The 25,769-nt window shown below is 48.8% G+C and overlaps 5 protein-coding genes across 8 annotated transcripts; 2 read left to right on the plus strand and 3 right to left on the minus strand.

The window, feature by feature from the left end:
• The first annotated feature begins 408 nt into the window (after positions 1-408).
• gfm1 (G elongation factor, mitochondrial 1) lies at positions 409-12,887 on the plus strand. 2 transcript variants are annotated; one of them, XM_084674076.1, is made up of 18 exons: positions 409-593; positions 742-894; positions 1,030-1,162; positions 1,426-1,630; positions 1,943-2,059; positions 2,274-2,424; positions 2,593-2,747; positions 3,384-3,468; positions 3,657-3,794; positions 4,314-4,415; positions 4,751-4,807; positions 5,439-5,576; positions 5,693-5,775; positions 10,773-10,935; positions 11,555-11,699; positions 11,795-11,955; positions 12,078-12,131; positions 12,291-12,887. In XM_084674076.1, exons 1-18 carry the CDS (start codon positions 519-521, stop codon positions 12,420-12,422), a joined length of 2,247 nt encoding a protein of 748 aa, XP_084530202.1. In that variant the 5' UTR covers positions 409-518; the 3' UTR covers positions 12,423-12,887. The 2 variants fall into 2 exon arrangements, with proteins under 2 accessions (XP_084530202.1, XP_084530203.1); XM_084674077.1 differs by having other exon boundaries at positions 3,699-3,794.
• lxn (latexin) lies at positions 5,855-13,205 on the minus strand. Of its 3 annotated transcripts, none has more exons than XM_084674081.1 (7): positions 12,990-13,205; positions 9,578-9,760; positions 9,034-9,096; positions 7,218-7,392; positions 6,861-6,997; positions 6,713-6,772; positions 5,855-6,549 (listed from the first exon to the last, which is right to left on the minus strand). In XM_084674081.1, the coding sequence occupies exons 1-7, from the start codon at positions 13,083-13,085 to the stop codon at positions 6,430-6,432; spliced, it is 834 nt and encodes a 277-aa protein (XP_084530207.1). In that variant the 5' UTR covers positions 13,086-13,205; the 3' UTR covers positions 5,855-6,429. The 3 variants fall into 3 exon arrangements, with proteins under 3 accessions (XP_084530207.1, XP_084530206.1, XP_084530208.1); XM_084674080.1 differs by having other exon boundaries at positions 6,713-6,775; positions 12,990-13,203; XM_084674082.1 differs by lacking the exon at positions 12,990-13,205 and adding an exon at positions 9,995-10,149 and having other exon boundaries at positions 6,713-6,775.
• A 280-nt stretch (positions 13,206-13,485) lies between these two features.
• neu4 (sialidase 4) lies at positions 13,486-15,967 on the minus strand. Its single transcript, XM_084674079.1, has 3 exons — positions 15,764-15,967; positions 15,413-15,668; positions 13,486-14,853 (listed from the first exon to the last, which is right to left on the minus strand). The coding sequence occupies exons 1-3, from the start codon at positions 15,965-15,967 to the stop codon at positions 13,730-13,732; spliced, it is 1,584 nt and encodes a 527-aa protein (XP_084530205.1). The 3' UTR covers positions 13,486-13,729.
• A 1,526-nt stretch (positions 15,968-17,493) lies between these two features.
• Positions 17,494-19,917, plus strand: wdr53 (WD repeat domain 53). Its single transcript, XM_084674436.1, has 3 exons — positions 17,494-17,569; positions 18,098-18,584; positions 18,703-19,917. Exons 2-3 carry the CDS (start codon positions 18,102-18,104, stop codon positions 19,483-19,485), a joined length of 1,266 nt encoding a protein of 421 aa, XP_084530562.1. The 5' UTR covers positions 17,494-17,569; positions 18,098-18,101; the 3' UTR covers positions 19,486-19,917.
• A 94-nt stretch (positions 19,918-20,011) lies between these two features.
• srprb (SRP receptor subunit beta) lies at positions 20,012-25,766 on the minus strand. The gene is made up of 7 exons (XM_084674438.1): positions 25,571-25,766; positions 25,235-25,329; positions 24,975-25,052; positions 24,520-24,602; positions 24,193-24,329; positions 20,984-21,038; positions 20,012-20,569 (listed from the first exon to the last, which is right to left on the minus strand). The coding sequence occupies exons 1-7, from the start codon at positions 25,734-25,736 to the stop codon at positions 20,359-20,361; spliced, it is 825 nt and encodes a 274-aa protein (XP_084530564.1). The 5' UTR covers positions 25,737-25,766; the 3' UTR covers positions 20,012-20,358.
• Positions 25,767-25,769: the final 3 nt, after the last annotated feature.

Consider the following 25,769-nt stretch of genomic DNA (forward strand, 5'->3'; position numbering starts at 1 on the left):
GCTGCGGTGCCGCATGAAGTCAGGTCATGTCGAACGCACCTATTGGCATTCTCAGCTGAAGGCAGCCCGCTACAGCCAGCTGTCGGCGCCGCCCGAGCTACGTGAAGTCGAATCAAATTTCAAATCAAATCAAATTTATTTGTATAGCCCTTTTTACACGCAAGCATGTCACAGAGGGCTTCGAACACACCTAATATTACTTAATATACTTAAAATTCATAATTTTGATCAAATTTGTATTCCCCCCCCAAAAAAAACATTCTGCATCAATTTTTTTGTATATATATTTTTTTTCACCAATGCGTAGACTAGAGCCAGAGCCTGTTCTCTGCTAAAGCTTTACCTAGCACTTTTATTTTGAAGGCAAAGCGGTAAGCAGGATGTTTGGCTGCCATAAACCGGAAGCACCGCTCTAGTGTTCCTGGTTAAGCCGCTGGTGTCGGCGTGACTTTCAACGGATTGACTGACATCCAGTGGGGAGTTGCGTTACCAAACCAATCCACCACTTTACCGGCAAAATGCGACTTCTAAATGCAGGCCTGACTTTAAGTCAAACACATCTACGGAAACCAGCAACCGTCACATTGAAGAAGGTAAGATAAATAGTCTGCAGACAGACCCTAACATTGTTTTTGTGACGTGCTGCTGAACGTAGCGTTGCAGGTAGCAAGCTAGCATATAACTATTTTTATATGTTGCGTAATGTCCTAAAACGTCTCTAATAATTACTATCTTCACCAGATGTTGATGAATAGTTGGCGATCATGCTCCTCCGGCCTCATCCCCAACGAAAAGATTCGCAACATTGGTATCTCCGCTCATATCGACTCGGGAAAGACCACCCTGACCGAACGTGTCCTTTACTACACCGGTAGAATAGCAGAGATTCACGAGGTGAGCTATGGATATCCGTTTACACTGCGTGTAAACTGTCTTGCCCGTTTTAATAAACTTGTTCTTGTCAGTCATAGAATCAGTTATTTGGGAAATCTGAGTATTCATATAAATGCCTTGTTGTTTTGTGTGCAGGTTAAGGGGAAGGATGGAGTCGGAGCCACCATGGACTCCATGGAGCTAGAGCGTCAGCGAGGCATCACCATTCAGTCAGCAGCTACCTACACCATGTGGAAGGAACACAACATCAACATCATTGACACACCAGGTACAACGAGCAAGGCCGCAATGGGGCCTGTGGACTAACACCAAAATGTATAGCTGTCTGGTGATCTTGTGGACGTACCCAGCCGAAAGATAATATTTATAATGTATTCATTATTAGACGTTTTTGTCTGAAGCAAAGTACAGGATGAATTTGAACTTGCGACTTCTAGATCTACAGTAAAAAGCTCTCCCACTGTATTACACCTGTACGCTTTATTCATTCTCATTCATTCTCCCTCCCCTCCCCCTCTATCCCCCCTGCAGGTCATGTGGACTTTACCATTGAGGTGGAGCGTGCGCTGCGTGTGTTGGACGGAGCGGTGTTAGTGCTGTGTGCAGTGGGAGGCGTGCAGTGCCAAACCATGACGGTGAACAGGCAGATGAAGCGCTACAACGTCCCCTTTCTCACCTTCATCAACAAGCTGGACCGCACAGGTTCCAACCCCAGCCGGGCCTTGCAGCAGCTCAGGTGACATCCAGGGTCAAGGGTCAACTCCAGAGTAAAATGTGGAAAAGCGGATCTTTAACTGATTAAATGTTTGTCCCCAGGATGGTCCCTTCAAACGGGTTTCAAAGTTTAATTGTAATTGTTTTACCTTTGTTGGTATTTTGAAGCTTAAACTGTAAAAGGAAAAAGTATTATTCACCATATCTGGGAATAGCTCTGTGGATAGGATGAGCAGCGTTTCACTGCAGATAGAAGTGACATCTTCCTCCCTATATAGCTTGAGATGAAAGCATAAAATAAATGAACACAATGTTATTGTTACTGTGGGATCAGGACCAAGCTGAACCAAAACGCTGCGTTCCTGAACATTCCCATGGGCCTGGAGGGCCGGCTGAGGGGTATCATCGACCTGGTGGAGGAGAGGAGCGTCTACTTCGACGGGCCTTTTGGGTACAAGCTGCTGCTATGGACCAGACACACACACTGACTGACTGATCTCTCTCTCTTTCTCCTCTCCCTCTCTTTCTCTCTCTGACTGTTGCTCTTCACTCTCTTCTCTCTCTCCTTTCTCTGACTGTCTCTCTGATTTTCTTTTTCCCCTTCTCCATCTCTCTCTCGCATATAAACATTTATACATATTAACCTCAGCCCTCCCCCCCCCCAGGCAGCATCTCCGGTTCGAGGACATCCCAGGGGAGTTTCGAGCGGAGGCAGCTGAGCGGAGGCAGGAGCTGGTGGAGTGTGTGGCCAATGCTGACGAGGTCCTGGGAGAGATGTTCCTGGAGGAGAGGGTCCCCACGGTCGCTGACCTGAAGGTGTGCGAGTGTGTAGATGTGTGTGTTTATAGATGTGTGTGTGTATGTGTTTGTACAAATGTGTATGTGCTCTTGTCTTTGAGCGATTAGGGGTGTCTATGTGGGAATATAGTAATGAACTTCAAATGGATGGCTATGTCAAACCGTCTTTTAAACCCCCCCCCGCAGGCTGCTATCCGGCGGGCCACAATCCAGCGTCTCTTCAGCCCGGTTCTGGTGGGCAGCGCCCTGAAGAACAAGGGGGTCCAGCCTCTCTTGAACGCAGTGCTGGAGTACATGCCCAACCCCACAGAGGTCAACAACTACGCCATCCTCAACCAGGAGTGAGTCTCTCTTCCCTTGGTGGTGCTTCTAGACAGCAGGGTCAGAGCTGCAGAGTTCTACTTGGTGTTCGGGAACCAGCGCAAACCAATCCAGACAGAGACCTGTGATCTGTGACATATCTGGGGGTGTGTGGGGGGTGGCATGTGGGTCCAGTAGTTATGTGATGGTTAATCAGCATTGTTTTATCTGTCCTATGTGTGTTCAACTGCTGAATGGAGGTTAGGGTTATGCTGAATGGAGGTTAGGGTTATGCTGAATGGAGATTAGGGTTATGCTGAATGGAGGTTAGGGTTATGCTGAATGGAGGTTAGGGTTATGCTGAATGGAGGTTAGGGTTATGCTGAATGGAGGTTAGGGTTATGCTGAATGGAGGTTAGGGTTATGCTGAATGGAGGTTAGGGTTATGCTGAATGGAGGTTAGGGTTATGCTGAATGGAGGTTAGGGTTATGCTGAATGGAGGTTAGGGTTATGCTGAATGGAGGTTAGGGTTATGCTGAATGGAGGTTAGGGTTATGCTGAATGGAGGTTAGGGTTATGCTGAATGGAGGTTAGGGTTATGCTGAATGGAGGTAGTTCAACAAACTCAATGTCCCACCCCCCTGATGACCTGACCCTTGACCTTGTGCTCCATCAGGGAGTCCGGCGACAGCAGCAAGATCCAGATGGACCCCAGGAGAGACGCTACCCAGCCGTTTGTTGGTCTGGCCTTCAAACTGGAGGTACGAGTCTAGACTGTCACCACCTTCCCCTGGTCAGAATTTACCTGGTCAATATTCACCTGGTCAGTATTCACCTGGTCAATTTTCACCTGGTGATGGTATGGGTACAGCTCAGTGGTAGAGCAGGGGATGGGTATAGCTTAGTGGGGTGCACATCACTACATCGCATAAGTGTGTTCTGTTGGTAGGCGGGCAGGTTTGGCCAGCTGACCTACGTGCGTGTGTACCAGGGCAGTGTGAGGAAGACGGAGAACATCTACAACACTCGTACAGGCAAGAAGGTCCGCGTACAGAGGCTGGTGCGTCTCCATGCCGACCAGATGGAGGTGAGACCCAGGAAGTGTGTAAACAGAAAGTAAACAGGATGTAGTTCATTGCTAAGGGGGGGGGTTGAACCTTCTTGTATTTGTTAGATCTCAATGCTTAAGTTTCCTTCAGGATCAGTAAAGCTAATTGACTTGAGTTGCAAGCATGCAACCTTGATATACACTTGAGGGTTTAGGCTACAGGTGCTGATCTGTGGGCCTCTGTGAAACTCTCTGGGACACTTCTGTGTGAAACCCTTTGTGAAAAGGGCATGACAGGGCATGGGGGATCAGATGGCTGAGCGGTGAGGGAGTCGGGCTATTAATCAGAAGGTTGCCAGTTTGATTCCCGACCGTGCATAATGACGTTGTGTCCCTGGGCAAGGCACTTCACCCTACTTGCCTCAGGGAGAATGTCCCTGTACTTACTGAAAGTCACTCTGGATAAGAGCGTCTGCTAAATGACTAAATGTAAATGACAAATAAAGTTTGATTGGACTATGGCCTACCCCAGGGGTAAATTGTGTGTGTCTGTGCTAGGACGTGGAGGAGGTGCATGCAGGGGACATCTGTGCTCTGTTTGGGATCGACTGTGCCAGCGGAGACACCTTCACCTCCAGAACCAGCGCCAGCTTGTCCATGGTGGGTTGGGCCACATGCGCTTTGACAGAACCATGCCTCCACTACTCTCATTTTAATTTACTGCACGTCAAGAAGTCGCAGATGTAGATCCCACTGTGTGTCGCTGTGTGTGTCACTGTGTCGCTGTGTGTCACTTTGTCACTTTAGATAACAGCGTCTGCCCCTGCAACCTCTTAATCTGCCTAGTTCTTTACTCAGTAGACTGTACCCAACTGTGTCATAATGGAGGTAATCTGACTGCAATCTAGCCCTGGATAAAAGCATCTACTAAATGAATTGAGTGGTTAGTATATCATGGTTCTTCTAACATGGCTCTTCCTGTGTGTGGCCTGCAGGAGTCCATCCATGTCCCAGAGGCAGTGATCTCCATGTCAATGAAGCCTTCCAACAAGGTACGATACTAACCCTTTGAAATACTCATCTTAACCCTTTTGAAATACTCATCTTGACCCTTTGAAATACTCATCTTGACCCTTTGAAATACTAACCCTACCTCAATCTTGCAGTGCCTTTATAGTTATGATTTCATTTGATATTTGCTTGTTTTTTAACAGCTAAATGCGGTACACTGTTTACAAGATAAAACAATTTAAACTATAGTATGTATTCTTGTTAGAAGCCTGAAAATCAAGCATTTAATTGCAGTAGTGTTATGTATTATCAATATGATTATTATTATTATTAATATGACGAGGCAATAGTGTGTTATGTATTATACATGACTCTTGGGCCTAACCCTAACATTTGTTATGTATTTATGTGCATTTGAACATGACACCAGCATGTATTTTTTTTATGGTGGTTAACATGACACTGGCATGTATTTATGTTATTAGGGTTAGCATGACACCCACATGTATTTATGTTATTAAGGTTAGCATGACACCGGCATGTATTTATGTTATTGAGGTTAGCATGACGCTGGCATGTATTTATGTTATTGAGGTTAGCATGACACCAAACCCAGAATCTACCCCCCGAATCACCACCCACTTGTCGGCCTCTCTTCTCTGACTCTGGCAGAACGACATGGACAAGTTCTCCAAGGGCATCAACCGCTTCACCAGAGAAGACCCCACCTTCAGAGTCCACTACGACCCTGAGAGCCAGGAGACAGTCATCTCAGGGATGGGAGAGCTGCACTTAGAGATCTACTGTCAGGTAGACACAAACACAAAAACTCTACCAGTAGAGCTCTCACCTTGCTGCCCCAGATCTTGAGTGGACAAGATGTCAGTAATGAGCATCCATCACATGATCCTGCTGTGTGTCTGCAGAGGATGGAGAGGGAGTATAGCTGCCCGTGTGTGATGGGCAAACCCAAGGTGGCTTTCAGGGAGTCCATACTCAGCCCTGTACAGTAAGTACCCCGCACCGGGAAAACACATTCAGCCCCATACAGTAAGGACCCTACACCAGGAAAACCACATTCAGCCAGATTCATATGTTTTTTTTATATCATTTTATTAAATCTTTAGTTTAAAAAAATCTTTAGTTTGTTTTGCACAGTGCTTAGATTGTAGTCTCAGGCTTCAAACAAAAGCAGGCATTGTTTTATGCTGTCATTTGATCACTCAGCATGACTACAGCTACCTGTCTAACGGGCTGCCTGAACTGATATCCCAGTTAGATCTCACAGGAGACAGGAGAACTGATATCCCAGTTAGATCTCACAGGAGAATCGTATCGCCCAGCTGAAAAACATTGCACTGTGAAAAGACCTCAGTGATTTGGAGGTATAGGAGGAAAAGGGGGTTAGGGAGGGAGGGAGACGGGGGAGAGGAGGTAAAGGAGGGAGGGAGACAGGGGGGAGAGGAGGTGAAGGAGGGAGGGAGACGAAGGAGAGGAGGTAAAGGAGGGAGGAAGACGAAGGAGAGGAGGTAAAGGAGGGAGGGAGACGGGGGAGAGGAGGTGAAGGAAGGAGGGAGACAGGGGAGTGGAGGTGAAGGAGGGAGGGAGACAGGGGAGAGGAAATGAAGGAGGGAGGGAGAGGATGTGAAGGAGGGAGGAATGTCTACTTGTAGTGATTGGGAGGGGCCACACAATGTTCACACTTGGGGATCCACTCTGTCTCCAACACTCTGACACCTTCTGCTGGCGACCAGCTGACCAGCAGCTTCCAGGTTATAATCTCCTGTGAGCAGAACAGCATAGCGTTAGTGACACAAAAGTTTGCATCACATATGAATTAGCATGATTCTGCAGTTAGCATGATGCTGCAGATAGCATAATCCTGCAGTTAGCATGATCCTGGAGTTAGCATAATGCTAATGATGACGGATGGAATGTTTAGTTACCTGGGAAACCATCTCATGCAGCAAAACCTGATACTGGAACCTCAGCTGGGCGTTCTCAGTCTGCTGTGAGAGGGAGGGGGGGGGAGAGAGTGAGTGTGTGTGTGTGTGTGTGTGTGTGTATACATGCGTGTGAGAGAGCCCTCCTCACCAGCTGTGTGATACTGGCCACCTGGGCCAGGTTATACAGAGTGCTCTCATTGGACTCCCTCAGCATGACTTCACTGGACACCACCTTCCCCAGGGTCCACAGCGCCTCCATGCTGGGGTCCACGTACCCGTAGCTGTCTGTTACAGAACACACACACACATCAGAGAGGAAATGTGTTTGTGTGTGTAAAACATGCCTGGTGGGGTTGATGTTCTCATGAGGTCTGTGTAGTAAAAGTGTTTATTTGGCAGATCTGCAGTCAGATGCTCTAACCACCGAGATATACCTATACCCTGCTAGAGACCCCAGAGTGACTACCCACTCAGTGTGTGTGTGTGTGTGTGCACCATGCCATGCCTGGTATGTTTTCTGCTGACACCAGTACATTGCTGGCTTTGTGCTTCTGGTAAAAGTCCTCATCCAGAGCTTGGGTGTTGATTTGAAGCAGGCCGTCACAGGTGGCCTGGACCTGGGGGCCGGCCTTGCCCTCTCCTCCTGGGAACACCACCTCTGCAGAGACGCTCTCTGTCCGCTGTGTGTGTGTAGGGGGGGATTGTGTAACCGTATTTACACAAAAACATGCTTATCTGCCCTCTGTGACATGCTTGCGTGTAAAAAGGGCTATACAAACTATTTGATTTGATCTCCATGGTAACACTGAGTTTACATCTCATTTACAACTCTGAACAATGTGTCATCCACTCCAGACTAGTCAGGTGAAGGTGAACATGTTCCTGGTAACAAAACACATTAGAATAACAAGACTCCCAACCCCACCCTGGCTGGTCAGCTCCCAGCAGATGCTTTCAGCCACAGTAGGGTGATGGTTAGGGTGATGGGTGAAGAGTATGGAAGGGTTAGGGTTAGGGTGATGGGTGAAGAGTATGGAAGGGTTAGGGTGATGGTTAGGGTGAAGGGTGAAGAGTATGGAAGGGTTAGGGTGATGGTTAGGGTGAAGGGTGAAGAGTATGGAAGGGTTAGGGTGATGGTTAAGGTGAAGGGTGAAGAGTATGGAAGGCTTAGGTTGATAGGTGATGGTTAAGGTGAAGGGTGAAGAGTATGGAAGGCTTAGGGTGATGGTTAAGGTGAAGGGTGAAGAGTATGGAAGGGTTAGGGTGAAAGGTGATGGTTAAGGTGAAGGGTGAAGAGTATGGAAGGCTTAGGGTGATGGTTAAGGTGAAGGGTGAAGAGTATGGAAGGGTTAGGGTGAAAGGTGATGGTTAGGGTGAAGGTAATGGAAAGCTTAGGTTGAAAGGTGATGGTTAGGGTGAAGGGTGAAGGTAATGGAAAGCTTAGGTTGAAAGGTGATGGTTAGGGTGAAGGGTGAAGTTTATGGAAGGGTTAGGGTGAAGGTTATGGAAGGGTGAAGATTATGGAAGGTTTAGGGTGAAGGTTATGGAAGGGTGAAGATTATGGAAGGGTGAAGGGTTAGGGTGAAGGTTATGGAAGGGTTAGGGTGAAGGTTATGGAAAAGTTAGGGTGAAGGGTTAGGGTGAAGGTTATGGAAGGTGTGGAAGAAATTTAGATTTCCTGTGTGCTTACATTATTCACTAATCAAGAGAACTAGTCATTGGATACTAGTTAGTATGTTCTCATGTAAGCTTGCTATTAATAAGAGTAGATTGTGTGTATGTGTCAGGGTTAATAGATGTTTGAGATCAGGAGAAAAGTACTGGCTAAATGGTCCTTGTCATGACTACAAGGAGAGCTCCAATTATGAACTCTGTAGTTTGAGTGGTCATGTGTTGGGAGCTGTGAATCTCTTTCTCTGAGACTGTTGTAACGTCTTACTGCCTGACTGTCACTATCTATGCTCTCCTTGTAGTCATGACAAGGACCATTTAGCCAGTACTTTCTCCTGATCTCAAACATCTATTAACCCTGACACATAGACACAATTTACTCTTATTAATAGCAAGCTTACATGAGAACATACTAACTAGTATCCAATGACTAGTTCTCTTGATTAGTGAATAATGTAAGCACACAGGAAATCTAAATTTCTTCCACAAAGGGTTAGGGTGAAGGGTGAAGGTTATGGAAGGGTGAAGGTTATGGAAGAGTTAGCTTAGGGTGAAGGTTATGGAAGGGTTAGGTTAGGGTGAAGGTCATGGAAGGCTTAGGGTGAAGGTTGTGGAAGGGTTAGGGTGAAGGTTGAGGAAAGCAGTCTTACATTAGTGAATGTCTCTTGGACTGAGAGCTCCAGGTGGTACTTCCTGCCCAGCTCTGCGACTTCCTGTCAGGACCAGTACATTTGTAAGTTGATGTAATCATACCATGTTTCCATGTATATGGTACCATAAAGTACCATAGAGAAACCATATAGTTTCCATGTACAATAGAGTCATGGATGCATACAATGGCAATGGAGAGTAAATAGGGATGGCCCTCCAACCTGCAGAGATGGTAAAACATTTCAAAAATCTTCTTTCAACTTTTCAAATCTCTTTTGTTCTTTAAACCGTTTTCCTCACTCAGTGAAATGAGAGGAAGGAAATCTACTTTTTTTACAAATAATTTCCTCATATTTTTCAACATTTCAAAACGTGTAATTTTTTTATTTATGTATATTTTTTTATATATGTTATTTTTATTTTTTTCCAACTTTAAAAAAACTTGTTGCCTTGCTCCATGGTAGCTTCGTAGACGTATCTTATGTTTTTTGTGCGTGATAGCCAGGAAATGAAAAACCATTTAATTGGTCAATCCCCCCTCACCTCAGCGCTGGCCTTGTGAACCCGCTCCAGCATGATGACTCTGTGGGGGGTTCCGTAGCGGGTGATGAGGTAGTGCTGAACTACCTTGGCTGCCCGCTGGGCAGGGTAATGACTCGGGTTCAAATCCCCTGTAGCCATGACAATGTCTGTCTCCTCCAACACCAACAGCTGGGCTACAGCTACCTGGCAACAGGGAGAGAAAGAAAGAGATGGAGAGAGCAATAAGAACTGAATGAACAGAAGTGGTAGTCGTCAGGGATGGGCAGGGAGGCTGCTCAGAGGGACTCTGACCTCCTGGTGAGATGAGGGACCTGCCTTAAGATAAGACGGCAGAGAAATGGAGGACAGAAGGGAGAGAGACTGGAGAACCAAGCAGCTAAATGAGGAGAACCAGAGGAACTGAGACCGTGTTCTTGCCTGTTCTGGAGAGGAATGCTAGTCGCTCTGTTTGCCCCGAGACAGAGAGAGAGACAGACAGAGAGAGAGACAGAGAGAGAGACAGAGAGAGAGACAGAGAGAGAGGCTAACTGTCACACATGCCGGGACAGCTGCAGCTTTGAGAGAGAGTTAAACTACTTCCTGCTTCTTCTCAAGTCAGGAGTTCAGATTGGTGCCTCCCCTTTTTAAAGAGACAGACACCATCTACTGCCTGGTCTCTTGCACACACCATCTGTGACAAGGTCTGAAAGATAAAAGATACTACAGTCATAGTGTTTGTGGTTTGGGTGACTAGTGTTAATATTTTAGTTAATACTAATACTGTAGTTATTAATGTATGTATTAAATGTAGTTGTTAATAAATTATTGTTAAACCAAACCTGTTGACTGACGTGTGACTTTTAGAACTATGCACTTGGATTTTCTGCTGCATTTTCTACAAACGGTAATTGTATGTTTCTTTGAAGAAGAAAAAAAAAAACATCTGGTAAATCAGTGTTTGGGAACCCTGGTGCTCAGTGAACCCTGTCCTGCAACCCTGTTCCAACACCTGATTCTAATGAATTGTCGTTACCCGACTTCTGCATAGCTAGATACTAACCCATTCATTTGAATCAGGTGTGTTGGAGCAGGGAAACATCTAAAACATGCAGGACAGGGGTCCCTGAGGACCAGGGTTGAGAACCACTGTACAGAATGAATGAAATGAAAATATATTTGTTCAAAAACAACTGACGTTTCATGTGTCCATCCTCAGGTTTGATTTCACACACAAGAAGCAGTCGGGCGGTTCTGGCCAGTATGGGAAGGTGGTTGGGGCTCTGGAGCCCCTGGACCCAGAACACAACACCAAACTAGAGTTTGAGGATCAGACAATTGGAACCAACGTCCCCAAGCAGTTTGTACCAGCTGTAGAGAGGGTGAGGACAGATCTGCAGTTGAATGCTTTACCACCAAGCTACACCTATCCCCATTTATACCACCAAGCTACACCTATCCCCATTTATACCACCAAGCTACACCTGTCCCCATTAATAGGACTCACTATGTATTTGTTTCTTTCCTCTTCGTCTTCTCATCCCCTCCTCCCTCCTCTCATCCCCTCCTCCTTCCTCTCATCCCCTCCTCCTTCCTCTCATCCCTTCCCTCCTCTCTTCCCTCCTCTCATCCCCTCCTCCTTCCTCTCATCCCCTCCTCCTTCCTCTCATCCCCTCCTCCCTCCTCTCATCCCCTCCTCCCTCCTCCTTCCTCTCATCCCTTCCCTCCTCTCATCCCTTCCCTCCTCTCTTCCCCTCCTCCTTCCTCTCATCCCTTCCCTCCTCTCATCCCTTCCTCTCATCCCCTCCTCCTTCCTCTCATCCCTTCCCTCCTCTCATCCCCTCCTCCTTCCTCTCATCCCTCCTTCCTCTCATCCCTCCTCCTTCCTCTCATCCCTCCTCCTTCCTCTCATCCCTTCCCTCCTCTCTTCCCCTCCTCCCTTCTTCTCATCCCTCCTCCTTCCTCTCATCCCTTCCCTCCTCTCTTCCCCTCCTCCCTCAGGGATTCAGAGAAGCGTGTGAGAAGGGTCCTCTGACGGGACACAAGATCTCGGGCGTGAGGTTCATCCTAGAAGACGGAGCTCATCACATGGTTGACTCAAACGAGATTTCCTTTATTCGCGCCGGCGAGGGCGCTCTCAAGCAGGGTAGGGTGTGGACCAATCAGAACCCTTCACGCTTCACACACATGCACATTATATACTGTGTTTACATGCTGCTGTGTTTACATGCTGCCCTGCAGCCATGGAGAAGGCCAGTGTGACCGTGCTGGAGCCTGTCATGTCTGTTGAGATTGTGGCACCCAACGAGTTCCAAGGCAACGTCATTGCCGGGGTCAACCGTCGCCATGGTGTCATCACGGGCCAGGATGGAGCAGAGGGCTACTTCACCCTCTACGCTGACGTGAGTGTCACCCCATACGTCACCCAATCACTAAGCATCAACAAAGCCTCTGACCAATCACGGTTCACCAGCCTACAACTTCCTGCCAGCAGCATGTTCTAACCCTCCTGTTCTCCTCCCAGGTGCCTCTGAATGACATGTTTGGTTACGCCACGGAGCTGCGCTCCTGTACAGAGGTGAGGCTCTGCACCGCGCCGCTCTTACAGCAGCTATGCTCAGAACCATGTCACTCTCTATTAAGGAGTAAACGACAGTGCACCAGTGTACGATACATATAAAAAAAATATATATATAATACATTTCTGAACTAACAGGTTTGGGGTGTGTGTGCGCAGGGTAAAGGAGAGTACACCATGGACTACAGCAGGTACCAGCCCTGCATGTCTGACACTCAGGACCAGCTGATCAACAAACATCTGGAAGCCACCGGACAGCTGCCCGCCAAGAAGGGGAAGTGGAAGAACTGAGCCTGGAGGACACACACACACACACACACACACACACACACACACACACACACACACAGGACAACTACATGCAGCACTGCTCCTGCTTGGTAGAGACACCCACAAGTTTGTTTTTAGTTTATGATCAGTACAAGACTTAGAAAGTAGGACACACACACAAACTTTGCAGATGGTTTACCTCCATACTCATGAACATACTGGGATGCTCTTCAGCTTGTTTTTAAACAAGACTTTGAGGCTGGGTTGTTAAAAGATCCTAAAAACTTTCAGAAATACAATCTGAGATGAGACATCAAATAGTATGTTATGTACGTTTGTGTGTTCATGACCTCAGTCCTCTGATCCCTCCTCACTGCCTGGACATCAGGACAACTAGAAGATCAACAACTTGGACTGGGGTGTGTCCAGAGACTGGTTTTGTACTATGTACAGCATATGTAATAAATGTGTACAAAAAGACAATAAGATGTATCTATTATATATCTAAGATTTAGATAACCTAACCCTGCGTGTCCACGACAGCGTCGCTGTAGGTAACCCTTGCCTGGAGCTGCTAGGCTCGCTCACCTCAGAGAGTAGCTCCGGAGAGCTGCTGGGAAGCTGCTCAGCCCCTGTCCCGGCCGTCAGCAGGGCAGTCAGCACCACCAACATCCTCCCCGTCATAGTCTCCTCTGTACGGGAATAGCAGAACAACAGAGCTTGAGGTTGGAAAACAGTAACGGCAGAATGTCGAGGAGCTGGAGGACATCTACAGGAATGCTGGCTAGGACTGAGCCTTCCTGGGGTTGGTTACGCAACACGCAGGGAGGAGGGTGTCCAGACCCAGCTGGGAAAGCTCATGGTTTTCTCTTTATTTAAACAAACTTCTATAGCTCCTGCTCTCTCCGCTTGCACATGGCTTCAGAAAGTCTACCACTGTCATCAGCCTAGCTAGACATCTGCTGATGCACTCATGAAGTAGTTTTTGCTGACTAATGACTTGATTTCCCAGAATGCAACTGGTGACAGGTGGCATGAATTAAACAGTCAAAGGTGGTAATAATCAGATCAAATAGATGCAAGAGACTGATCACAACATTTATTTTATTATGGTGCTTCACAGCAACCCTGTCTTTCTTTCGGCCTGTCTGTCTCTCCTCTCAGCCCCCATAACATGATCAAACTTCTCTTCAGTGTTCAAACTACATCAAGGCATGGATGGACAATAGGTAGCCACAAATAACTGTTTTCAAATACATCTCAAATATTAGAACATGACTCAGTGTTTCTAGATGTGATTTTAACGGGATGCTGAGAACAACATGTGACTAGGACACAGAGCAGAGGTCAGACAGCTTCAGACAACCGGATGCTGGTCTCACTGTCCCAAGGGCCAGCCGTGTGTGTGGAGGGGTGTGTGTGTGGTGGCCTAGCCGTGTGTGTGTGTGGTGGCCTGGCCGTGTGTGTGTGTGGTGGCCTGGCCGTGTGTGTGTGTGGTCCCAGGGGGCGTTCCTGGGGAGGTTGTTTATCAGCTCGTAGAGGGTAAAGATGCTGAAAGAGATCTCGTCATACGCTGTGTAGCTTCCACACTCAAACAGGCAGGCAAAGGCCACGGCAGGGGGACCCCCAGAGGAGGAGGGGCTGCCAGAGGAGGGCAGCTGCAGGCAGGCCAGGTCAGAGTAGGCGCTGGGACCCTCGTAGATCACCCAGGGGCCGGACCAGCTGTCTGGGTCTCGGGGGAATGGGCTGAGGTACACTCCCAAGTCCCTCCGGGCATTGGACCAGGTGGGGTGGGAGTACACCACCCACGTGGGGGTGAGGAAGTTCTGGGGAGGGCTGGGGGCCGGGCCAGGGCTGGGGGCCGGGTCTGGCTGAGGGCTGGTGTCAGAGTCGGGGTCAGGGCTGGGGTGAGGGCTGGTGTCAGGGCTGGGGGCCAGGTCAGGGCTGGGGTCCGGGTCAGGGCTGGGGGGTGCAGTCCAGGGTTCTGGGGCTCCTCCGTTGCTGCAGGAGGTCCAGTATCTGGAGCGTGTGGGGCAAGGGTGGAGCTGGAGGGGGGCAGGGAACCCCACCACGCTGCCATGGCAACCGTTCCTAGGCTCCACCAGCTTGCGGACGAGCTGGCCTTCCTGGAAGGTGGCTCCGTCGTCCTGGCTCAGCGCCTGCACGCGGAACCCCAGCGGGCTGCGGGAGTTGCAATATAGAACGTTGCTGCCATCCTCCTCATCCACTGACACCACTTGGCACTCCACGCTCTCCGGCCCCGGCACCGCCTCCCCGAAGTGCCAGGTGCGGCCGTGGGTGTCGCTGTGGAAGCAGAAGGCCCGGGGCGTGGTCTGACACACCTGGCCAAAGCACTCCCTGCAGGTGATGAGGTAGGCATAGGCCGGGACCAGCAGTCGGCCAGACTTCAACTGGATGCCGTGACCCGGGCCCAGGGCAAAGGTGGCCCAGTCTGAGGACCAGACACAGTTAGGGTTAGGTCAAAAAAAGTCAGCCAGAATGAAGTTAAAAAGATACACTATTGTAGGAGCGCCAAACAGAACCAGTTATCCAGTCCTAACCTGTGCTGGTGTCTCCTATGCTAACCTGTGCTAGTGTCTCCTATACTAACCTGTGCTGGTGTCTCCTATACTAACCTGTGCTGGTGTCTCCTAAGCTAACCTGTGCTGGTGTCTCCTATGCTAACCTGTGCTGGTGTCTCCTATGCTAACCTGTGCTGGTGTCTCCTATACTAACCTGTGCTGGTGTCTCCTAAGCTAACCTGTGCTGGTGTCTCCTATGCTAACCTGTGCTGGTGTCTCCTATGCTAACCTGTGATGGTGTCTCCTAAGCTAACCTGTGCTGGTGTCTCCTATGCTAACCTGTGCTGGTGTCTCCTATGCTAACCTGTGATGGTGTCTCCTATGCTAACCTGTGATGGTGTCTCCTAAGCTAACCTGTGCTGGTGTCTCCTATGCTAACCTGTGCTGGTGTCTCCTATGCTAACCTGTGATGGTGTCTCCTATGCTAACCTGTGATGGTGTCTCCTATGACCCTGACGGTGAGGTCAATGGTGGGGCTCCAGGTGTCTCCATGGTCGCTGCTGGAGACGCAGCAGAGGCGTGTCAGGTTCTTGCCGGTAATCAGCTGGTGGGCCTCCGAGGTGTGGCCAAGTACGGCAATGAAGAACAGGAAGAGTGTACCAGTAAACTCGTCGTACACGGGACACGGGTTCATGGAGCGGTGCCCCTCCAGTCGCGCTGAGCCCAACACACGCATGTCCTCCCACTGGGGAGAGGGAAAGGGAGGTAAGATGAGGCGTTTGCTCACATGTTCCTTTAGAAGGTGTCCAGTACTAACCTCTACATAGTTCCTGTACTGACCTCAACATAGTTTGTGTAGAAGGTGCCTTTCCTCATGACCAGCAGGTGTGCCTGGGAGTCGGAGGGACTCAGACGCTCCTCGCAGAACACCAGGAAGGAGGAGGAAGAGGGGAGGTAAAGCAGTGCAGGAACACGGTATGTCACTCCGTTCTCCTCCTTACGGAACAGCACCGAGCGAGCCGGGAAGTACGGTGACCTCATCATGCGTGTGTGTATGATGGGATGGAATAAACGTTTGTGTCTGTGATAAGATAGGATGGGATAGAATAATGATTGTGTGTTTAGGTAAAAGATAAGTCAGCTCAGTGCAACTCCAAAGGGGGGAAAAGAGAGATGAGGGTCTTAGTGTTCTCCAGTCCTGTGTGTTTGTGTACAGGGGGAGTTAGGGTCTAGTTTAGTTTGATGAGAGATGAGTCTAGTTTGGTGAGCCAGTCTTTTCTGCTGATGGAGTACAGAGAGAGGCGAGTGTGGGTGTGGATGTTGAGATAACAGTCAGCATTCTTCCCTGGACCACAGGCTCTACTAACGATCATGAACCAAACCATGACAAGTACTTTACTACTCCATCCTAAAACCCTCCAATGGTTTTACTCTCAGAATTTGACCCTCTAATGTACTTTGAAACATTCTTCCAATGAAAAACAGAAGTGTTAACATAATTCTCTATACAGTTCAGTAACCATTTAAAAACAACATAAAAAATTAAAAAACATGTACATGCGGTTCAGTTTGAAACCTGCATGTACATGAACTGGCTTTGTGCAGTTAAGTTTGAGAACTATGAATGAAGAAACAATGAAGTACTCACAATCAAGTGGTTAGAGGGACTGGCTGGGGGTGAGGGTTCTGTGTGTCAGCATCACACTTCAGAGGTAGAATGTGAGAAAGTGTGTACGTATGTGGAAGTGTGTGTGAGCGCGAGCGAGTGAACTGCTTTGCCCTCTATTCTATGTATTCAGTATTTTGTGCACTGACCCAGAAATGGGGACTCATCAGATTTGCTGCTCTGGATGAACTAAGGGAAAACACTGCTACTATTCAGTGTGTCATTGTGTGTGTGTGTGTGTGTGTGTGTGTGTGTGAGAGAGAGAGAGAGAGAGAGAGAGAGAGAGAGAGAGAGAGAGAGAGAGAGAGAGAGAGACAAGCTGGGTGAACATGAGGCAGGTCACTGTCATAATGAGCAGAAAGAGTCTCCTCTCCTCTCTGCCAGACATTATAGTTGTTGAAAAAGACAGGTCATTTCTGCTGGCTAGTCTTTGGCCTGTCAGGGTATGAGTTAAGGACAGACCAGTCTGATAACTTTACAACACACATTCACATTCAGTCATTTAGAAGACGCAATTATCCATAGCGATTTACAGTACAGTGCGTACAGGGACATTCCCCCCGAGGCAAGTTGGATGAAGTGCCTTGCCCAAGGACACACCGTCATTTGGCACGACTGCGAATTTAGATTAATAGCCCTAACTGCTCAGTCATCTGATCTGTTTATGTACACATTGTATTCGTTGTGTCTAAGACAAATACCAGACAGTAGCTTTGCAGTTGGTTTGGTACTGACATAGTCCTTAGGGTACTGGCTGTTTGTATTTCTGCCTTTATGCAATAAAAAAAAAACGATCAAATACAGAGTATGCAAACACAGAAGAATGCAAGGGGGTACAACACAAAAATAATCATACAAAGATCTTATACAAAGTGCTTATAACTGGCTGTTAGTCCTGTCAATCAACAACCTTACGTGGCGTCATTAATGTGCGACTCTGCCTCACATGAGTTGAGCAGCAGCGTCAACAAAAATTAAAGGTATCAAGAATATTTTTTCATGAAGGTTGCTATTTGTGTTTAAACTTTGATTTGGTGAGCTTATGTAGCTATATGTTAGGTTAGGATATCATTGATACATCACATTTATTTAAAAAGCCATTATCTTGCTTGGTATAGCTGACGTTAGCAATCAAGCTAGTGAACTGCCAACTAGCTAAAATGTATATAAAAATAATTATAGTGTTAAGTCTAACGCTATACGCCCGAAGGATATTTGATCGTACTTTAGTTTTAATTAGACGATAGTGCTCAAATTCATCCTTGCTCATTGGAACGAAGTTAGCTACTAACTAGATACATATGTCTAAGGGTATTGATATGTTCACGTAGGAGGCTGTCATTTGGTGCAGGGGCAATATAGGTCAAAAAAATGTTTTGTTGTCGATAATGTTGGCAACTTGTTTAAGCCCTAGTCACCATCTTCAATGGGGAAAAAAGTAACTAGCGAACACATTAAACGATTAACAGTTAGCACTTTAAACATCTTAATAGACTCTCCGTTCTCAGGTCGATGTCCAGGCGGTGGAATGGGGGTCCCCCTGGGCCGGTGCTTTGTGTAGGGGCTGCGGCGGGGCCACACGGCCTGCTGGCCTCCGGCTCGGAGGGGGGGGCCGTGAGGGTGTGGAGCCAGGAGGGCTCGGTGGTGGGCAGCCTGAGCCTCCCTAGGGAGGAAGACGTCACCAGCGCCGTGTTCTCCCCCACTGGCCTGCTGTACGTAGCGCATGGGGAGACGGTGAGCGTGCTGGACCCCCGCAGCCTAAAGGGGGCAGTCCAGGAGCTGCGGGGGGCCGGCGAGGAGGAGATCAACGCGCTGGCACTGGACGAGAGCGGCAGCCTGCTGGCTTTGGCTGATGACACGGGAGCAGTGAGGGTGCTGGAGCTACCAGGGGGGAGGCTGAACCGGACACTGAGGAGACACACCAACATCTGCTCCTCCATCGCCTTCCGCCCTCACAGGCCCAACAACCTGGTGTCTGCAGGGCTGGACATGCAGGTGAGGAGGGGGACATGTATTTACCAGTATATATACATAGTCCTGTGCATGCAGATGAGGAAGGGGACATGTATTTACCAGTATATATACACATAGTCCTGTGTTCATGTCTCCCCAGGTGATGCTGTGGAGCCTGCAGAAGACACGCCCCCTGTGGACTGTCAGCCTGCAGGAAGGGGTGGAGAAAGAGGATGAGCATCAGCAGAGGGCGGGGCAGCTCCTCAACCCCCCACTGGCCCACTGTGTCTCCGTGGCGACGTGTGGGAACGTGCTGGCGTGTGCTGCTGAGGACGGGAGGGTGCACCTGCTGCGGGTCGGTGCCGGCTCCAAGCTGGAACAGCAGGGGGCACTGAGGGCCCACAGCCAGGGGGCCTCGCAGGCTCACTTCCTACACTTCCTCCCGCACCCCTACTGGCTGGTCACCGGGGGCAATGACGGCCTGGTAGCACTCTGGGACCTCAGCCAGCACCCTGTGGTGGCCCCGCAGGGCAACGCTCACACATGGCCGCAAGGAGCCCCCCGCAGGAAAGCCAAGGGCAGGGGGAAGGTCAGACTCCAGACTTCAGCCAAGGCCTTGGTTAAGGCCCAGCTAGGAAGGAAGGAAAAGACTGAGCGGTTGTGGGATAAAGGGCAGAGGGGGGGAGAGGAGGGGGAGAGGGTGGGTGAGGAGGGGGAGAGGGGGGGTGAAGAGGGGGAGAGGGGGGGTGAGGAGGGGAATACTGGTAGCAGCATTGAGCCCTCACCTGGCCAAGAAGAGGAGCAGAAGGCTGGGCCCAAGGTCAGCTTTCACCACGGGGACAAGGTGAACTGGATCTGCCCTGCTCTGCTCAGGGGGGAGCCTAGCCTGGTGGTCGCAGACCAGAGTCCCAGCCTCACTGTCTACTCTTTGGCTGGCCTATAGCTCCCCCTTTGGTTGCAGAACTAGAACAGATCAAACAACCCTCTCACTATGCTCTCTGCTTGATCTGTATTATGTAGCCAGAGCAGACTAAACCATCAGTACTAAGGGGGCTGTTCTCCAGTAAGTGTATACTCACGCATGACTGTACTATGTCTGTGTGCAAGGGTGTTGCAGAAGACTGTCTTGGAGAGGACCGCTCCAGGTCAGACCAGGGGGGCTGACAAATAATTCAGTTATATTTTCAAGGTGTAGCATGGATAGTTGGCATTTAGATTTCTGTGTGCCTTGGGTGTGCTAGCCAGATTGATGTGTATGATACGATCAGCTATATTCTCCATTCAAAGTCTGCTGCACTGATTTTATACGCACACATCTAAAACATGACATGGATTTCTGTGGTGCAAGTCTCAATAAAGTTTCTCTGTGCTGATGCTTTCTGCTGTCTTAATAGGATTGTGCCCTGCACACCTCCTGATATATACAAACTAATACAATCTAATATTGATCAAGACGACACCATTCAGAATACAGTAAAATACAGCTATAAGCCAATCATTTTATTTACAAACAGAAAACACGGCAATGCTATCTTAAGACCCATACATTCATTGTTCCACTCAGACATGCCAACTTATCCTGCAGATCATAGGAACGCCACCATCTCAGTTGAAGTAACCCACAAGGCACAGAGCAGACTGGTTAAATGCTCAATTGTCACAAATTCAGTCAGAAATCAGAAATGTTTATTGTTGTCTAGTTGGTAATACAGCTTGGGATCAGAGCAGCCACAGGCACAAGCGCACACACACACACACGTGGGGGGGGGGGGTAAAAAAAAAAGAATCTGTCCATGACCCTGTGATGTTGAGGGCCTCACAGCTTGGACAGAATCCTCTCCAGACCATCAATGTCTGCACCCCCCTCCTCACCTCCCCCACGGGCACTGCACTCCACAAACTCCACCCCCATGGGCAGCTGACTGAACTCAAAGTCCCGCCCCTTCCTCCCCAGGAAGACTGCACCACCCGCCAGCGAGCCATCCTGGGCGCTGAGGGCCGCCGAGCGAGTCACCCTCAGAGTGTTCCTGAGGGAAACAACAAGCAGACTGGGTTCATCCTTCTGTCACACCTTTACAGACTGTTCTGTACACTGCTGTACACTACTGTACTGTACTATACTACTGTACAGGACTGTACTATACTAGACTACTGTACACGACTGTACTATACCAGACTACTGTACACGACTGTACTATACCAGACTACTGTACTGTACTATACTAGACTACTGTACTGTACTATACTACTGCACACTACTGTACTATACTAGACTACTGTACACGACTGTACTATACTAGACTACTGTACTGTACACTACTGTACTATACTATAGACTGCTGCAGTGTACTATACTATATGTGTACTGTCCTGTAGTGTACTCTTCTGTCTTGTAGTGTACTCACATGTTTTGTATGTGTACTATACTGTAGCATACTTACAGCTCCTTCTCCAGCTGCTGTTGGATCAGCTTGGCTGACTTTGCCATGGTAATATCTAGAAAGAAGACAGACAGGACATCAATGGGAGCCATAGCAACCATAGCTCAGTGGTAGAGCATGGGGATGGGTATAGCTCAGTGGTAAAGCATGCGGATGGGTATAGCTCAGTGGTAGAGCATGCGGATGGGTATAGCTCAGTGGTAGAGCATGGGGATGGGTAAAGCTCAGTGGTAGAACATGGGGATGGATATAGCTCAGTGGTAGAGCATAGGGATGGGTATAGCTCAGTGGTAGAGCATGGAGATGGGTATAGCTCAGTGGTAGAACATGGGGATGGGTATAGCTCAGTGGTAGAGCATGGGGATGGGTATAGCTCAGTGGTAGAGCATGGGGATGGGTATAGCTCAGTGGTAGAGCATGGGGATGGGTATAGCTCAGTGGTAGAGCATGGGGATGGGTATAGCTCAGTGGTAGAGCATGGGGATGGGTATAACTCAGTGGTAGAGCATGGGGATGGGTATAGCTCAGTGGTAGAGCATGGGGTGGGGTATAGCTCAGTGGTAGATCATGGGGATGGGTATAGCTCAGTGGTAGATCATGGGGATGGGTATAGCTCAGTGGTAGAACATGGGGATGGGTATAGCTCAGTGGTAGAGCATGGGGATGGGTATAGCTCAGTGGTAGAGCATGGGGATGGGTATAGCTCAGTGGTAGAGCATGGGGATGGGTATAGCTCAGTGGTAGAGCATGGGGATGGGTATAGCTCAGAGGTAGAGCATGGGGATGGGTATAGCTCAGTGGTAGAGCATGGGGATGGGTATAACTCAGTGGTAGAGCATGGGGATGGGTATAGCTCAGTGGTAGAGCATGGGGATGGGTATAGCTCAGTGGTAGATCATGGGGATGGGTATAGCTCAGTGGTAGATCATGGGGATGGGTATAGCTCAGTGGTAGAGCATGGGGATGGGTATAGCTCAGTGGTAGAGCATGGGGATGGGTATAGCTCAGTGGTAGAGCATGGGGATGGGTATAGCTCAGTGGTAGAACATGGGGATGGGTATAGCTCAGTGGTAGAGCATGGGGATGGGTAAAGCTCAGTGGTAGATCATGGGGATGGGTATAGCTCAGTGTTAGAGCATGGGGATGGGTATAGCTCAGTGGTAGATCATGGGGATGGGTATAGCTCAGTGGTAGAGCATGGGGATGGGTATAGCTCAGTGGTAGAGCATGGGGATGGGTATAGCTCAGTGGTAGATCATGGGGATGGGTATAGCTCAGTGGTAGAGCATGGGGATGGGTATAGCTCAGTGGTAGAGCATGGGGATGGGTATAGCTCAGTGGTAGAGCATGGGGATGGGTATAGCTCAGTGGTAGAGCATGGGGATGGGTATAGCTCAGTGGTAGAGCATGGGGATGGGTATAGCTCAGTGGTAGAGCATGGGGATGGGTATAGCTCAGTGGTAGAGCATGGGGATGGGTATAGCTCAGTGGTAGAGCATGGGGATGGGTATAGCTCAGTGGTAGAGCATGGGGATGGGTATAGCTCAGTGGTAGATCATGGGGATGGGTATAGCTCAGTGGTAGATCATGGGGATGGGTATAGCTCAGTGGTAGATCATGGGGATGGGTATAGCTCAGTGGTAGATCATGGGGATGGGTATAGCTCAGTGGTAGAGCATGGGGATGGGTATAGCTCAGTGGTAGATCATGGGGATGGGTATAGCTCAGTGGTAGAGCATGGGGATGGGTAAAGCTCAGTGGTAGATCATGGGGATGGGTATAGCTCAGTGGTAGAACATGGGGATGGGTATAGCTCAGTGGTAGAGCATGGGGATGGGTATAGCTCAGTGGTAGAGCATGGGGATGGGTATAGCTCAGTGGTAGAGCATGGGGATGGGTATAACTCAGTGGTAGATCATGGGGATGGGTATAGCTCAGTGGTAGAGCATGGGGATGGGTATAGCTCAGTGGTAGATCATGGGGATGGGTATAGCTCAGTGGTAGAGCATGGGGATGGGTATAACTCAGTGGTAGATCATGGGGATGGGTATAGCTCAGTGGTAGATCATGGGGATGGGTATAGCTCAGTGGTAGAACATGGGGATGGGTATAGCTCAGTGGTAGAGCATGGGGATGGGTATAGCTCAGTGGTAGAGCATGGGGATGGGTATAGCTCAGTGGTAGAGCATGGGGATGGGTATAGCTCAGTGGTAGATCATGGGGATGGGTATAGCTCAGTGGTAGATCATGGGGATGGGTATAGCTCAGTGGTAGATCATGGGGATGGGTATAGCTCAGTGGTAGAGCATGGGGATGGGTATAACTCAGTGGTAGAACATGGGGATGGGTATAGCTCAGTGGTAGAGCATGGGGATGGGTATAGCTCAGTGGTAGAGCATGGGGATGGGTATAGCTCAGTGGTAGAGCATGGGGATGGGTATAGCTCAGTGGTAGAACATGGGGATGGGTATAGCTCAGTGGTAGATCATGGAGATGGGTATAGCTCAGTGGTATAGCTCAGTGGTAGATCATGGAGATGGGTATAGCTCAGTGGTATAGCTCAGTGGTAGATCATGGGGATGGGTATAGCTCAGTGGTAGAGCATGGGGATGGGTATAGCTCAGTTGTAGATCATGGGGATGGGTATAGCTCAGTGGTAGAACATGGGGATGGGTATAGCTCAGTGGTAGAGCATGGGGATGGGTATAGCTCAGTGGTAGAGCATGGGGATGGGTATAGCTCAGTGGTAGAGCATGGGGATGGGTATAGCTCAGTGGTAGAGCATGGGGATGGGTATAGCTCAGTGGTAGATCATGGGGATGGGTATAGCTCAGTGGTAGATCATGGGGATGGGTATAGCTCAGTGGTAGATCATGGGGATGGGTATAGCTCAGTGGTAGAGCATGGGGATGGGTATAGCTCAGTGGTAGAGCATGGGGATGGGTATAGCTCAGTGGTAGAGCATGGGGATGGGTATAGCTCAGTGGTAGATCATGGGGATGGGTATAGCTCAGTGGTAGATCATGGGGATGGGTATAGCTCAGTGGTAGAGCATGGGGATGGGTATAGCTCAGTTGTAGATCATGGGGATGGGTATAGCTCAGTGGTAGATCATGGGGATGGGTATAGCTCAGTTGTAGATCATGGGGATGGGTATAGCTCAGTTGTAGATCATGGGGATGGGTATAGCTCAGTTGTAGATCATGTACCTTGCTTGTTGCAGGCCACCACCAGGCTGGGGGCAGTCCGAGACACCACGCTGTCCGTCAACAGGAAGTAGAGGAACTCTGCCACGTCTCTCACTTCCTTCTGGAAGATGGCACTGTCCACCACGAACACAAACGCTCTGCAGAAAGAGTCTTTCAGCATCACTGGGTGAAGCTCAGCTGTTGAGCATTAGACTGAAGATCAAGAGGTTGCAGGTTCAAATGTCCCCCTTGTACATCTGCTAAATGAAGGTGTTCTGCCTCCTCTTACTCTGAGGTCAGTAGACAACATGCCTTGATGTCTGTCCCCATGTGGTCACCTGATCTCACCTGGCGGAAGACTTGAACTTCTCCAAGTACTGTGGCCTCAGGCTGTCGTGACCCGGAAGGTCGATCAGTGTCCAGATGCTGCCCTGCAAGCACACAGCATGATTACCCTAACCCTGCAAGCACACAGCATGATTACCCTAACCCTGCAAGCACACAGCATGATTAACAAGGTTTACCAATAAGGTTTGATGCTTCATAGGGTTTACAGATTAATTGGGTTTAATTGGTTTTGATGTGGGTTGGGTATAGGTCTTTGAATAATCTGACTACAGAAGAGGTTTACAGGTTGTTTTTGACAAGTATTCTAAATGACTACTATAATTTTGTAATAGTTTAACAATGACAGATTACACAAACGGGGAGTGTGTCCATGTGTAAGTGCTGCATTTTCAGAAAGGGATGATAGTAAACAAGTTAAAATAAAGCATGAAAATAGTCCAACATTTTCATCTTACCTTGTCGTTTTTGGCTTTATAAGGCGCGCTGCTGTCGGTGATGGAGGTCTGGGTCCTCTTGTACTGTCCTGACACCAGCTGTTTGGGTTCGGGTTAGAAAGAGTTAGAATATGGTTGGCTGATAAATCACCAGCTGTTGGGGCAGAAGACAGTCTCACCGACGCAGTTAGTACCCTTACAGATTAATGTGATATAATATGGTGTTGAATACAGTGTCATTCGGTCGGTTAGTGTTACGTGGTTTCTGACTGATAACTCACCCGGCTGTAGAGGAGGGTTTTTCCAGAATCGCACAATCCCACCAGCAACAAAGAACTTCGGACAGTTTTACTGCTCACAAAATATTTCAGAAAAACTGAAAAGCAAGACACGGAGAAATACATGGTCAGTAAATCTCCTGTTATGGCTGGTTTAGGTGTCGCACAAATATCCCTTTATTCGACAGATCGGCGGCGCACAGTGCCAACCTGGTACATCAACAGTGCACAAGATAATCGGACTGATGACTGGATTAACCCCGAGGCTGAGCAGGCCATGATGGAGCTTGCTAGCTAACTTGCTAGCTACCCAGTTAGATAGTTTTATATGAAACTTACCAAATGTGATGACAATTACTGCCAATGCAACAATAATTCCGATGATAAGAATTGGGTCTTGATTATCCAATTCTTTTCGTAGATAATTTAGATACGGGTCAAACTGATTTTCTCCATCGACGTTGTCGTCCATGGTGCCGGGACCCTGTAGGCTGTCCGCCTCCATCCTGCCGCTGAGACACGTGTGCTTTCTACCACA

Source organism: Hypomesus nipponensis, chromosome 15, assembly GCF_054491055.1.
Source record: "Hypomesus nipponensis isolate SF chromosome 15, ASM5449105v1, whole genome shotgun sequence".
NCBI classification, from domain to species: Eukaryota; Metazoa; Chordata; class Actinopteri; order Osmeriformes; family Osmeridae; genus Hypomesus; species Hypomesus nipponensis.

Coding starts and splice junctions, on each gene's coding strand:
- lxn (XM_084674080.1), bottom strand. CDS start 13,085: ATGACGGGGAGGATGTTGGTGGTGCTGACTGCCCTGCTGACGGCCGGG. Junction 6,998..7,217: donor GTCAGCAGAAAACATACCAG/GCATGGCATGGT, acceptor GTTCTGTAACAG/ACAGCTACGGGTACGTGGAC. Junction 6,550..6,712: donor TGCATGAGATGGTTTCCCAG/GTAACTAAACAT, acceptor TTCTGCTCACAG/GAGATTATAACCTGGAAGCT.
- neu4 (XM_084674079.1), bottom strand. CDS start 15,967: ATGATGAGGTCACCGTACTTCCCGGCTCGCTCGGTGCTGTTCCGTAAG. Junction 15,669..15,763: donor TCTACACAAACTATGTTGAG/GTCAGTACAGGA, acceptor CCCTCTCCCCAG/TGGGAGGACATGCGTGTGTT. Junction 14,854..15,412: donor CATAGGAGACACCATCACAG/GTTAGCATAGGA, acceptor TCTGGTCCTCAG/ACTGGGCCACCTTTGCCCTG.
- srprb (XM_084674438.1), bottom strand. CDS start 25,736: ATGGAGGCGGACAGCCTACAGGGTCCCGGCACCATGGACGACAACGTC. Junction 25,053..25,234: donor AAACCCTCCTCTACAGCCGG/GTGAGTTATCAG, acceptor GAACCCAAACAG/CTGGTGTCAGGACAGTACAA. Junction 21,039..24,192: donor GGTGGCCTGCAACAAGCAAG/GTACATGATCTA, acceptor TCTTCTTTCTAG/ATATTACCATGGCAAAGTCA.
- gfm1 (XM_084674076.1), top strand. CDS start 519: ATGCGACTTCTAAATGCAGGCCTGACTTTAAGTCAAACACATCTACGG. Junction 1,631..1,942: donor CGGGCCTTGCAGCAGCTCAG/GTGACATCCAGG, acceptor CTGTGGGATCAG/GACCAAGCTGAACCAAAACG. Junction 3,795..4,313: donor TCCATGCCGACCAGATGGAG/GTGAGACCCAGG, acceptor TGTCTGTGCTAG/GACGTGGAGGAGGTGCATGC.
- wdr53 (XM_084674436.1), top strand. CDS start 18,102: ATGTCCAGGCGGTGGAATGGGGGTCCCCCTGGGCCGGTGCTTTGTGTA. Junction 18,585..18,702: donor CTGCAGGGCTGGACATGCAG/GTGAGGAGGGGG, acceptor ATGTCTCCCCAG/GTGATGCTGTGGAGCCTGCA.